The following is a 13719-nucleotide window of genomic DNA, read 5'->3' on the forward strand; positions in this document are numbered from 1 at the left end:
TTGGTGGCCTCCCACTATATAGTGATATTACTGACGGCAAAATTATTTATATGTGAAGGATTTACTTTTTTTTTAACCGGGACAAGCAAAACCTCATACAGCCAAGCCTTTATTCTCGTCGCTGTCCAAGGTAGAAGGAAGAAAGCTCTGTTTTCCTACCCTGTATTAAGAAAGAAAACTCTTTCAGTACATTGGACACGGACTGCCAGATTATATTTGCCTGCAGACCCTTTAAGTATCTGTCATCTTAATTTCTTAGCAGTTGTTACAAAACAATTCGCTCATATTATAGATGGGGTTTTATGGGTGGCGGCATTTACGTTGTAGATGTCTATAGGCTCCGGTAACCGTTTAAGATCAGGTGGGCCGTGAGCTCGTCCACCCATCCAAGCAATAAAAAAAAATTTTTTTAAATCAAAACTATTTTGTTAAGAAGATGGATCTTCGAAAAAAAAATCAGTAAATAACTATCAACAAAATCCGCTAGCAACGTGACCGTTTCTCATATTAATTCGCACGATAAAAGCCTTGATATCGACTTGTGTGTGAGCATTAGAACGCGTCGAGCCACCGACGTTGGTAACGTGTCATAACTAAATTCGCGTTTTCCAAGATTTTTGTTATTTATTTGATTGTTCTCATTCGCATTAGCATTATGAAGTTGGTTCTTGTAACAGTGCTCATCGTGGTTTCCGTTCAAGGTAAGCTGTATTAAAAACAAAAATAGTTTTACATATAAAATACAGCCCTTATCTTTATATATGTTACCGGAAATGTATGAAATCAAGGAATTGTATACAAATCCTAGGAAATGTGTACAATTCCGATACTATTTAGGAAATGTATAAAATATTGTTTGAAAAACTATTTAATGCATAGATATCCTAGGAAATGTATAAATTTCCTCGGAATTGTATATAATTCCAATATCGTATTAGGAAATGTATAAAGTAAATGCTTTCTGTAATAAAACACGTTGTTAATAATATTTTTTTAATAACACTTATTAAATCAAATCAAATCAAATCAAAAAATATTATCTTACTAATTAAAACTTCTAAAATCAACTATCTATTAACTTTTAACGTATCACAAAATCAACTTATATTTATTCTTATAAAATCAAATTTTCATTTGGCAAGTAATCAGTCTGATTTGATAAATAATTATAAATGTCAAAGTATAAAAGTAAATCTTTATATTATAATACTTTGTCAGTCCATATAGCTATTTATTTTTGCAGGGTAAGCTCGAATGGCATTTAGAAGTACATAATACTTTATTTTTAAAACACAGACATCTTGATGTAGCACAGTTTTTCTTGCAAAGGCACTTCTTAAATCCCTGGCCGGTTCCAGTGGATTGCAAGTTGGCAACTGACCGTAGTGCAAGACTCGTCCCGCTGTCCCCGCGTATCCACCAATATCTTAAATGTTTTACATTTCCGATTGCTATTTAGGAAATGTATAGATTTCCTAGGAAATGTGTAATGTGTAAGTATAATATAATTTATTTCACACATTTCCGTGCGATTTTAGGAATTACATACATTTCCTAGGAATTGTATACAATGACGGATTACATACATTTCCGTTAACATATATAAAAATGAATTGCTGTTCGTTAGTCTCGCTAAAACTCGAGAACGGCTGGACCGATTTGGCTAATTTTGATCTTGAATTATTTGTGAAAGTCCAGAGAAGGTTTAAAAGGTAAATAAATGAAAATGAAAACGCTCGGGATTAAATAAAAATAACAATTTTGTTTTCCCTTTGATGTGTCCCCCGTCGGACGGATTCATTTTGTTTGTTTTAAGTTTACTTCATACCAAAAGTTTAGGTAAAGTGAGTGAGATCAAATCAACACCTTCATCCTTTTATACACGAAAATAGCTTGTACAAAAACTACGTCATTAGAATATATACATATATGGATCTGGTAATATTCATTTGATGCAAGTAGACGCAGGAAGTCGAGCCAGTGTTTCTAAATCAATATTAATACAAATACTAACATGGTAATAATCGATACTATATCGATCGATTGTTTACGAATGAATTCTATAATACGATTAAGGAATAAGGTCGGGTAATAAAAATCGATTACTATAGAATTGAGACCAATTAAAATAGAGCTCAGGTTTTAAGGTGTTTGGCGGTATTCATGTCGTCAATGAGCTCAGTTAACCAATTAAGGCCAAACGTGTCCCGAGTTTATCAGCCGCCATAAAAACATGATAAAAATCTATTAATTCGGATCCCATAAGTCCATCTGCAATATCGGCGTCCTCTGGTAATCTATCTCCAGTACTGGTTAAGGAATGTTCTGTGATGTATGAGTAGCACTTGGTGAGTAAGTGAAATAATAATATGTACATTGTACCGGTCTAGACTTAGTAGATTTGTTTTTCAAAACTGAAAAGACGAAGGCATTATCAACTAAACAGCCTAACATTTTACTAATGTCATTTTGCAACAAACATTATATTATCTAAGTATTTCAAAAAAACATTGATAATAAAAGTGTCAAATGTAAATATTATGTCATAATATGGAATGAATAAAGTTTGAAAACGTATAGCATATCAAGCAAACATGATGTAAGCACGAAAGGAGATTGGCACATTGGCATTCTTTTTACTAAACGTACATATTTATATTGATGAAACTAATCCATGAAAATCTGGATCTTCAAGTAATTAATTATACGGTTGGTTTTTTCCGATAAGTTCTTACATGATATATAGCTACTTTTCAAAATTGCATTAACGAGACGTGTAAAATTACTATTTTTAATATACATTCATTTAAATAGAGACGCTCTATATCCAAAATTCCCGATTAGCAAATTCGTTCCAGCTCTTTGAAGGATAAACATCAAAGACCTGGTTTTCTGGTCCCACCGATACTGGGAAAGCCACCTTCTTCCTCGAGACATGAGCTCGAATTCACAATAATATTATAATAACTAATATGCCCTAATAAAATTGTTCGAATTAATAATAAATAAATAATGAAAAAAAAAACGGAACTGGTGGTACCGTGAGTTCTTCAGAAAATTTGTAATTTATATTTCCTGATTATAAATTATACACTTTCTATAATAGAATATTATTTTATTTTGAACATTGATAATTTTTGTAAAAGAATTTATTATTGCTCAACCATATAACTTCTAGTTTGAATTCTATTGACGTGATCAAGTATTATTATATTATTTTATCAAGTCAGCAATTTTTAATGGAACCAGTATTTTTACATTTTTGCTTATTTCTATATCTTTAGTGTTTGAGTTTTTTTTTTCTCTTAAAAATATTATATCGAAGAATATTTATTAATTTTATATTATTATGAAAATCACTATTGCTAGATTTTTTTCTTGGATATTTGTGGCACTCCTGCAAATTCTAAATACGAACAAATTTGAACATCTCAGTTGATAAAAAAAATTTAGTTCAAATAACAAATACTAAAACGGGTTCCAAATTTAAATACGTTCCATAAAAATATTTTAATAAAACATGAATCGAAATTCACAATAAATTCGACAAAATAGCGTTAACACCACCGGTATGCTAATGCGTTTGATTGAAAACAAAGTGAGCCTTGGTTTTTTTTTTAATGTTTGTGTGTAATCTGTGATTAGACGCAGAAGAATTTGGATAAATATCTAACTACATCGAACATTCGAAAGACATCGAGAACTTAGGAAAAACAAATTTCAAAACTTTTATTATTTGAGAAAACCAAACGTCACATCTATTATATCTACGAGGATTTTGAGAGAATTTCGTGAGACGCGTTCGTGAAATGTGACGGAAATTTGAAAGTATCGCACCCTGTTTAATCTATCTGAAGTCGTCGTGGCCTAAAGGATAAGATGTCCGGTGCATTCGTATGTAGCGATGTACCGGTGTTCGAATCCCGCAGGCGGGTACCAATCTTTCTAATGAAATACGTACTTAACTAATGTTCACGATCGACTTCCACGGTGAAGGAATAGCATCGTAGGAACAGCATAAAAATGAAACCCGCAAAATTATAATTTGCGTAATCACTGGTGGTAGGACCTCTTGTGAGTCCGCACGGGTAGGTACCACCACCCCGCCTATTTCTGCCGTGAAGCAGTAATGCGTTTCGGTTTGAAGGGTGGGGTAGCCGTTGTAACTATACTGAGACCTTAGAACTTATATCTCAAGGTGGGTGGCGCATTTACATTGTAGATGTCTATGGGCTCCAGTAACCACTTAACACCAGGTGGGCTGTGAGCTCATCCACCCATCTAAGCAATAAAAAAAACCAGTAAATTTTCGGTGTGGCCTCCACAGAGCGCTTATGTCGGAGTATCTAGCATGTAAACGAGGACAGGAATCACTTACGTTTTAATAACAGACAGATGAAGAGACAGCTTTAAATAGAATATTGCATAAATGGAAATGTTAAAACAATTATTGGAAATGTTAAATTCATACATGTTAAATTCATTCATACTTGTTATATAAGTAAATCACTGCTGACAAGCGCCGTACGCTGGTGTAATAGTCAGAGAACGCTAATAATCATTCTCCCATTCCTTAATCGATACCCCCAGCAAGACACGGGGTGGGCTATTCTAAGCTGACACTACAAAGCCAATTTACATAACATGATTTTTTTTTAAACTGTTTTCTACCTTATGTCCTCTGCTCTTGGCTGTAGTAATTAAACTAGTTTTTTTTTTCCAACATAATCTATGCATCCTAATTCCATTGGGGACCAATGTTTCGTTGTAATTATGTTAAGTTAATAGCACAATTTACTAAGAAAGCCACAGGAAATCTTCAAAATTTTACTTTCATTGTATGTATGTTTGATACGAAACTGATTCTCCGGTTTACTTAAATGAATACGCAAATTTTATCCGTTATCCTCAAAATTGTACAGAGTTTTTATGTTTGTGGCAAAAAGTCAATAGACATATGTACATATACATATACAATTCTACTAAATTGTTAACAGTGATTATCCACAGACTCGTTGGAGCGGCTCCAAATAATAACATTGTAAATTCAATCTTATTTCCGTAAATTTCAAATGCCGTTTTAATTATGGAGTTCGATCGTTTGTATTAATTTACGACTGGTTGTTACAATGCCGTAAAACTGATGATGAGTTGAATAATATTACTAAATATTACTGACGTGATGATTACATGAATTATTTTGAGAAATATTTCTGTATATACGACGAGACTCTATTGACCACCGTAAAGAAAAAGATTAAGAGAATTTGGAAGAAATTTATACGGACGCGGGTACCACAGAATTAATGAGTATGATGGTATCTCGGACTGACTTTTTTTGGAGTCAGAATTTGATTGAGCGGTACAGAATGACTGCCAGAAACCTGACATTTTTGGCCCAGGGTGTCAACTGGCCTGGTCTTTATGATCGAATTCGAAACTAGAATTTATGGGAGCAATGATTGCTGCCAAATTTCAACTATGATAGTTACACCACTTTTTTTTTTTTTTTTTCTACCTAAGCTGATAGCCCTAGGGGCTATGTCAGCGTAACCCTAACTTTAGTAGGTGAGCTCACGGGGCTCAAACCTGATGATGTTGCTAACACGAACCCTAGCAAGAGCCGTGCTTCGCAGAATCTACCACCGGATCGGAAACGCGACCCACTGAGAAGATCCGGCGAAATACATTCAGCGAAGAATCAATAGGAGCGTTTTCTAATTATTATACCAGATCGCCATTCAGCATTTACCAGTTATAGAGCTAATTATCCGCACAGATCAGTACCATTTCCCTGGCCATTTTTGCCATGTAGCGATCACACTGAAATGTGCGTAGTGCGATACGTTCTAGAATTTAATACGTAAGCATTAAATTCGTTTTGTCTTTAGGCTTTTGATACTAAAATGAAAATGAAAGTGATACTAAAATGAAAAATGCATATTCTTTCAATTGGTATAGCTTACTGGTGGTAGGACTTCTTGTGAGTCCGCACGGGTAGGTACCACCACCCCGCCTATTTCTGCCGTGAAGCAGTAATGCGTTTCGGTTTGAAGGGTGGGGTAGCCGTTGTAACTATACTGAGACCTTAGAACTTATATCTCAAGGTGGGTGGCGCATTTACGTTGTAGATGTCTATGGACTCCAGTAACCACTTAACACCAGGTGGGCTGTAAGCTCGTCCAACCGCCTAAACAATAAAAAAAAAAAAAAAAACTCGATCGACACGCAGCAAACACTACAGCAGTCAAAGAAATGACACTCGTTCGCTCTACCAGATGATATTTAAAAGGTTTAGAAAACTGTACACCATTGCTTGATTTTATACTTAGTTTTATCCGTGTGGTGACGGAGTAAGAATACAATGTGTCACCACCCCTATACTATCCTAGGGAGTCGTAAGAACCGACTATGGAAATATGCACAAGACATCAGTGCAAGAGAAGGAAAACTCGAAATTAAACCCTGTACCAACCCGTCTAGCCAGCGTGGTACAGTAGGCTAAATACCTCCATGAATAGTCAGTTGGAGAGGCCTATGTTCAGCAGTGGACAGCAGACAGGCTGAGATGATGATGATGATTTTGACATATGACTTATTCCGTGAACACGCTGTTCTAAAATGCGCCTCATTATTTCATTATTATTAAGTACGTACATTTGGAACATAATTAATCATGTTGCTAGGAATTCTTAGGAATACAAGGAAAATATTACCGACTCTAAATATTTATTTGTTTTTTTAAAATAGTTATCTCAAATAATGTTTACAAAAACTGGCTGATCTAGGCATCAAACGAGTTTTTGTACAGCACAAAAATCGAATGTGTATATATTTATATTAAACGTAAAATGAATTAGTTTTTAATGGCGAACCTAACCAGAAACTTCTTGATATGGTTGTTAATTGATACTAATCCAATCTTAAGTCCCCCGAACTCTCAGTCATGTATATAATACATATATCGAGGGGTGAAAAGTTATTCGGTTTAAGTGACATTTTTGCAACTTTACAGGATAGCCTAGATAGAATATCATAACAAAAAACTTCTTCAGCTAATTGAATGGGGTAAACCAGGGGGTTTTTTTTTATTGCCTTTGTAGGCTGACGAGCATACGGCCCACCTGATGGTGAGTGGTTACCGTCGCCCATGGACTTCAGCAATGCCAAGGGCAAAGCCAAGCCGCTGCCTACCGGTTCCGAAACTTATTTTGTCTACTGCCCACTTAGAGAATAAATTATTTTTTAGCGCCCCCATTTTTTCACATACTTAATAACAAGAGCTCAGTCGGTGTCTAAGAGTCCTCATAGACGAAATTACAAATCGCCTTCCAAGCTTCTTCACAACGCTCCCATTTTTTTCTGGGTCTGTTACCGCCCCCCTTTAGGCCTGCAGCGCCCACAAGGGGGCGTTATCGCTCACTTTGGGAAAGGCTGGGGTAAACTTAACTGAGTTGGATATTTTTACTTGTAGGTTAGGGACGTTTATAAAAATGTTCAAGGACATCCTCCACATTATTAAATAAATCAAGTAGCGTAATTGTTTATTATGTATATTGTGAATAAAATTATTTTCTTACATTATATGTTAGATTAGTTTTCATTATCGTGTTGTTTTGTCGTATAGATGTAAGGAACCAAAGTAAGGAACATTGTGTACAAATTCAGCACTTTGTCTTTCTTAGTCGTGCGCACATGGCCTATGATAAGTGGCTATAGGTTTTTAGATTTTTGTTTTGGTATTTTTATTTGTCTGTTTTTTCGATCATCACACAAAACTTCCGAAACGAAATTCATGTTGTTTTTTATTTAATAATTAAAAAGTTTCTAAAAAGTTGAAACTTGTTTTCACTATTGCGCACGTGTACCCATATACTATTGTGTTATTACGTATTAATCTTAAAGCCACAAGTTTGCAAGTCTGATTCCGACGACACATATTTTTACACACGAAAAACGTGCTTAATGTGTGTATTTAATTACGACGTATGGTATTTGGCAAATAAAACTGCAGATGAGGTCAAAAGGTATCCTTGAAATTTTTAAAGTTTGATAAATTGAATAACGTCATGTGCCGGCAATGATTTATTTAAATAACTGATCCTTGTCTCATATTTGTTCTTGAATATATGTTAGTATTTTAAATTTAAAAATGGGATTGATGAAGATATCTAGTTGGCTCTGATTTTTTTTTTATTGCTTAGATGGATGGACGAGCTCACAGCCCACCTGATGTTAAGTGGTTACTGGAGCCCATAGACATCTACAACGTAAACGCGCCACCCACCTTGAGATATAAGTTCTGAGGTCTCAGTATAGTTAAAACGGCTACCACACCCTTCGAACCGAAACGCTTTACTGCTTCACGGCCGATATAATGGTTATTCTTCTGAATTGAATATTTAGGTGTGAATCAATATTTTTATGGTAAAGTCGGGTTATTTGATACTGCATATTATAGTTTACGTAATGTTTGTTACTTTATGTTATGTTTATCTACACACTATCATGATGATAAGTTACAACGATTTAGTGGTATTGCAAAAAGCTCACAGAATTAATTAAGTTGTGCTATGCTATGTTTCTAAAAAGCATAGACGTTTCAATATAATTTGAGCGTTTAAGGAAACTTTTAATTGGAAAATGTATTTGTGAAAAATGAATGAAGTTTTTAATGAAGTTGCTAACTAATTAATTTTATAAATTAGTTAATTAAGTGAACTGTAACTTCAAATGTTCTTTTGTGGTTTTTTTTTGTGTGGTTTCTGATATTTCAACTCAAACGTAATTAATTAATAAAAACTAAAGTTAATACAAAAACTGCTAATATTGAAATCTGCTCAAATTATAAGCACTACATTCCACTCCAATAATTTAATTAAAATTAATTAAATTAAATTTAATTAAATTTAAATAAAAATCGTAATTGGTTTTATGGGCATTTCAAGTATGTTTTGACTCAACTCTTTGAGTATAATAAATCAAAGTAGATTTATATTGTTCTGTTTCAGCGGTCCCAAGTTTTCCAATTGGTGATGAGTTGTTTGATGCTGCCTCATCTGGAGATTGGGAAAAAGTTCATGAATTGTAAGTAATTAATCGACAACGTAGATAGGAAGACTTTTCTCCCCTTACCTAATCGTTAGTAGCTTATTCCAAGTACGCGCAGTTTGCTAGATGAGCTCACGGGGCTCTGCCTGGGAGGACCTGATAACACTAGCTCTAATAAGGGTTGTGCTACAATGAATTTACGATCGGGTCGGATCGCGATCCATTGAGAAGATCCGGCGAGAAACTCAGTGGGTTGCATCTATCAGCTAAGTACCACCTCGAACGCTTCGTCGTATTCGACGAGTTCGACGAGAACGGTGCCTGGAGCTTACAAAGCCTTAAAGCTCCGAGAGTAGATCCGGATCCGGATCGAGAATCTGGACGTGAATGGGCAGACGAGCTCACAATCCACCTATTTCTGCATCTATAGCTATGAACAATTGAAATACAAGAAGAAATGGGAAGAAGATAGAGAAGAAATTGAACAGTAATTTCCCTTGTAGAATTCCTAACACATTATATTTAAAAAATACCCATTCATTCATTAAAATAACACTTCGAACAGCTATAGCTTTTAAGGACACCATATTTTTAGCGATTTATATTAAAGAATTTCCTTAATTAAATTGTATCTTCGATGAAAACTTTAAGAATTCAGACATCCTCAGGCACGCATGTATCGTATACCAAGTTCTTATGGCCCTCTGAAGTAGCAAAGGACATCCACAGTGCTTCTGCATTGCTATAGATCCAGAGCTTTACGTTAAAGTTCACTCATTGATTTTCTGCCTCTACTTGCCTTGTGCACAACCACATTTGCTTAAGAAGCTTGCGCCTTCCTTGGGCCTTTCAATCCATCGCCTGTTGGGCCATAGGGTTCGATCCCCTACGAAATGTGTAACCGGTCCTCTTCCTCTCGCGATGCCTCAACCGGAGGCAGATTGGCGTTCCAGAAATTGCGCATAGAATCCGAAGATACAGCGCGCAAATAAAATTGTATTGCGAGTTTCAACTTAATATTAAAGCCGTTGAACGGACTATAAAATTACTTCAAAACGGTGTCTTAAAGACTTACCAGAGTCCATAGGCAGCGCAATATGAAGGCTACTTTGAGACATGAGGTCCCATTACAAGAACTACTGAATTGAGGTATGGCAAAGGGGTAAAGTAAAGACAGTAATTCTCAATCTTAAGGTTGACAGCGAACAAAAATACGATATTGTGATCAGTTTTATTTGTTACACACATAAAATAAACTAGCTTTGTTTTTTTTACAGAATTAACAGTAAAATCAACGAGAACGATAGTTGGAAAGTGAGTAGAATTGAATTTAGATATTTTTTTTAAAGTAGAAATCCGGTACGTCTCCTTGTACATTTCGAAGGGCGACGTGATTCCACATATAAATATAGGACTGTATAGTCAATAAAAAAACAAAGTACAAGAATAGAAAGAGTACTTAATAATTGTAGCTGTGGTATATTTGTGTTTGGCGTGCGTTTGTCGTGGTACTCTTAACCCACAGACACAGCCTACTGAGTTTCTCGCCGGATCTTCTCAGTGGGTCGCGTTTTCGATCCGGTGGTAGATTCTGCGAAACACTGCTCTTGCTAGGGCCAGTGTTAGCAATACTCCCGGCTTGAAGCCCGTGAGCTCACCGTCAAGGTGAAGCTGAAATGGCTTCTCAAGGCTATCAGCATAGGTAGGAAAAAAAAGTGGTACTGTGTCACTGGCGTCACAAGTGCGAGGGCTATACGGGAGCCAACCATTCGACTGGATTAACTTCCATTTTTACAGTACTAAGGCTACCCCACCCTTCAAATTGGCAGGGTAGTGGTATCTACCCCTGCGGGATAACAAAATTATCTGCCACAAATAATTACGCAAATTAATATTTTTGCGGATTTGATTCTTATTACACGAGGTTATTCCTTCACCGTGGAAGTGAACATCGGCGAAGTACGTATTTCATTAGAAATATTTGTACCTCTTTGCGGGATTCGAACACTGGCACAGTCGCATCGCTTGATACGTATGCACCGGGCGTTTTACCCTTCAAGCCACGACGACTTCAAATATAATGAGGCTTGCGATATAATGACATAAACACAAAATATCTGTACTGCGTAAAAGTTACTGGTGGTAGGACCTCTTGTGAGTCCGCGCGGGTGGGTACCACTACCCTGCCTATTTCTGCCGTGAAGCAGTAATGCATTTCGGTTTGAAGGGTGGGGCAGCCGTTGTAACTATACTTGAGACCTTAGAACTTGTATCTTAAGGTGGGTGGCGCATTTACGTTGTGGATGTCAATGGGCTCCAGTAACCACTTAACACCAGGTGGGCTGTGTGCTCGTCCACCAATCTAAGCCATACAAAAAAAAAATTGCAATGGAGTTTGTCTTCTTTCTTGTGTGTTTTCCGCTATCAGTAACGCTGGAGCAAAATTCTAGCTCAAGACATTTAAATATAGAACGATCATTTATATTTACAGCCAGTGTCAGCGGGCAGTGTCAAAAGCTTGAAGCCAATACCCGGAGGCCATGTGTACGGTGAATCCGAGTACACATTCCATTCATCGTCAGACATCAACGGACAGAAGACCGACAAAAGCGGAGGTCACAAAATTATCAATGATGACGGAAAAGTCTACGAGTTCGATTTCAATCCTAAAGTAAAGGGCTATTAAGTTCATTATACATTAAAGTAGTCATTAAAGTAGGTGGACTGCGTTGGGAGTGATGTCAGTATTAAGGATATTTGGGATGTAGAAATAGTGTAAAGACAAGAAGTAACGTTAATAAAAGTAAATGTGGGCGCTAAGTTTTAGACATTGCTCATATTACAAGTAACAAGATCAATGGCAAATTTCAAATCAAATCCATAAGGTGGTATTTTGCTTAAATTACCTTTATTTGGGTTCGGCTGTAAAGTCTAGACTCTTTCTTAGCGTCTTGGCCTCTAGCCTATTTAATAACATAGTTAATTATATAGGGGTATATATTACAGATTGCAATTTAAAAAGCTCTAAGGATAGACATTCGATCATATGGTCCACTTTTGAATTATTTCGAACAGACATCAAGGGATAGGCTCAAAGAGCTTTGTAAGATATAAAAGTTATCCTGAATAAATTTACTTAGTAAAACTAATAGTAGGTTAACGTGATTCGATCGATGAACCAGAAAAAGCTCAAAGCGTGTCCAATCAATTTACGTTATCTAAATGTGAGTAATGATTTAATCACGGCCGATAAATAGATAAGCAGTAGATATAACAATTTTACTGACGCAGTACATCGGAACGTGTTTTAAGATAATTACGTATCAAATCATTCATAATATTAAGATTTTGTTTTGAAATATGTTTTATTTTTATTTTTAATAATCAGTGCTCGGAAATAATAGCATAATGTTTTGTCATAAGCTTTTCATTGTTGATGTTAATCCACGATATGTAGTGCAAACTATTTTTCAATTGCAAAAGGAGTCATAACTTCGTATTAATTTAGGTTTTTAACCATCCACATTTCTTTGTACATTCTGCGGCAATCACTTTTAATTTTATGATAATGGTAACAAAACTGGTGATTGTAATGTATTAAAGTATCAAAAATATATTTTAATTTTTTAGTTACCTGATTATTTGCTTTTGGTGTGAGAATGACTAACCCAATGAATAAATGACTATTACACCGCGGCAGATTTAGGCAGCGATGAATGTATTTTTGGAATATTACTAAAACAAGCATTATTACATTATTCATTAGGCTTTAATCATTGGCATATTATCCTTTAAAGGCCGCTTTTAAATTGGTAGATTTAAAATTAATTGTCTGTAAAATATATATAAAAACTACATTTTAGGCGTTTATGTGTTTTGCTTTTAAAAAGTATCAGGCGCTCTGTAATTTAATAAACTAAAATGCATTTCAAGATGACATATAAAACAGCACACAATTTTTTTTATCACACTACATAGATCAACGTGTTCACAAGTCATCTACTGCTTAGCGGAGCCCACTGGTACCACATCGTGTATGCCCATCCTGAGAAATGAGATCGAAGTTACAATTGTATGGTAATTCTTGTAATTGTACTTGTGTATAGAGTAGGTTCAGAGTACGGGTAAGTAGTAGCGCGACTGGACCCTTGAGTTTGACGTTATCCATGGGCGATGGCATTGGTTTTTGGCAGTTAGGCTGTACTTAACACCTGCCCTTAACCTTTTCAGGCTCTTAATTATTAATAATAAATCATTTTATGAGAAAAATGAATAAGTGGGGTACTACTAGCTGTCAATTATTATTGTACATATTTTATTGACGGATGGATATAATAGGTTGGGAAAAAAGTCTTTTCGCATTATAGTATGTATAAACTTGTAATAGAATCTCTTTGGCTGTACTATTTGTATCTGGCTGGTTTTGGTATCCTTAAAAGTTTAAATTTTAAAGAAGATAATTCCAAATTCAAATTAGGAAAATGTGTGATTTTTATTTATTTTTCGTACTGTCAAGATGAGTGAATCTGATGAAGAAATTCGATACATTTTAAAATTTTACTACAAAAAAGGCAAAAACGCAACGCAAGCCGCGAAAAAAATTTCTGATGTTTATGCACCTAATGCAATGTCTGTGGGAGTAGCACGAATTTAGTTTAAGCGTTTTCA

General features: G+C 35.4%; 1 protein-coding gene across 1 annotated transcript; it reads left to right on the top strand.

Annotated features, from left to right (window-relative positions):
• Positions 1-538: 538 nt before the first annotated feature.
• On the top strand, positions 539-12866 carry LOC114244906 (uncharacterized). The gene is made up of 4 exons (XM_028176857.2): positions 539-701; positions 9012-9087; positions 10329-10365; positions 11543-12866. Exons 1-4 carry the CDS (start codon positions 656-658, stop codon positions 11735-11737), a joined length of 354 nt encoding a protein of 117 aa, XP_028032658.2. The 5' UTR covers positions 539-655; the 3' UTR covers positions 11738-12866.
• The last annotated feature ends 853 nt before the right edge of the window (positions 12867-13719 follow it).

This window comes from Bombyx mandarina, chromosome 05 (assembly GCF_030267445.1).
Source record: "Bombyx mandarina strain Sakado chromosome 05, ASM3026744v2".
In the NCBI taxonomy this organism is placed as follows: domain Eukaryota; kingdom Metazoa; phylum Arthropoda; class Insecta; order Lepidoptera; family Bombycidae; genus Bombyx; species Bombyx mandarina.

Excerpts from the sequence above, each read along its gene's own strand:
- LOC114244906 (XM_028176857.2), top strand. The coding sequence starts at position 656 with ATGAAGTTGGTTCTTGTAACAGTGCTCATCGTGGTTTCCGTTCAAG. Across the intron at positions 9,088-10,328 it reads TGGGAAAAAGTTCATGAATT|AATTAACAGTAAAATCAACG; the intron begins GTAAGTAATTAA and ends TTTTTTTTACAG. Across the intron at positions 10,366-11,542 it reads ACGAGAACGATAGTTGGAAA|CCAGTGTCAGCGGGCAGTGT; the intron begins GTGAGTAGAATT and ends TTATATTTACAG.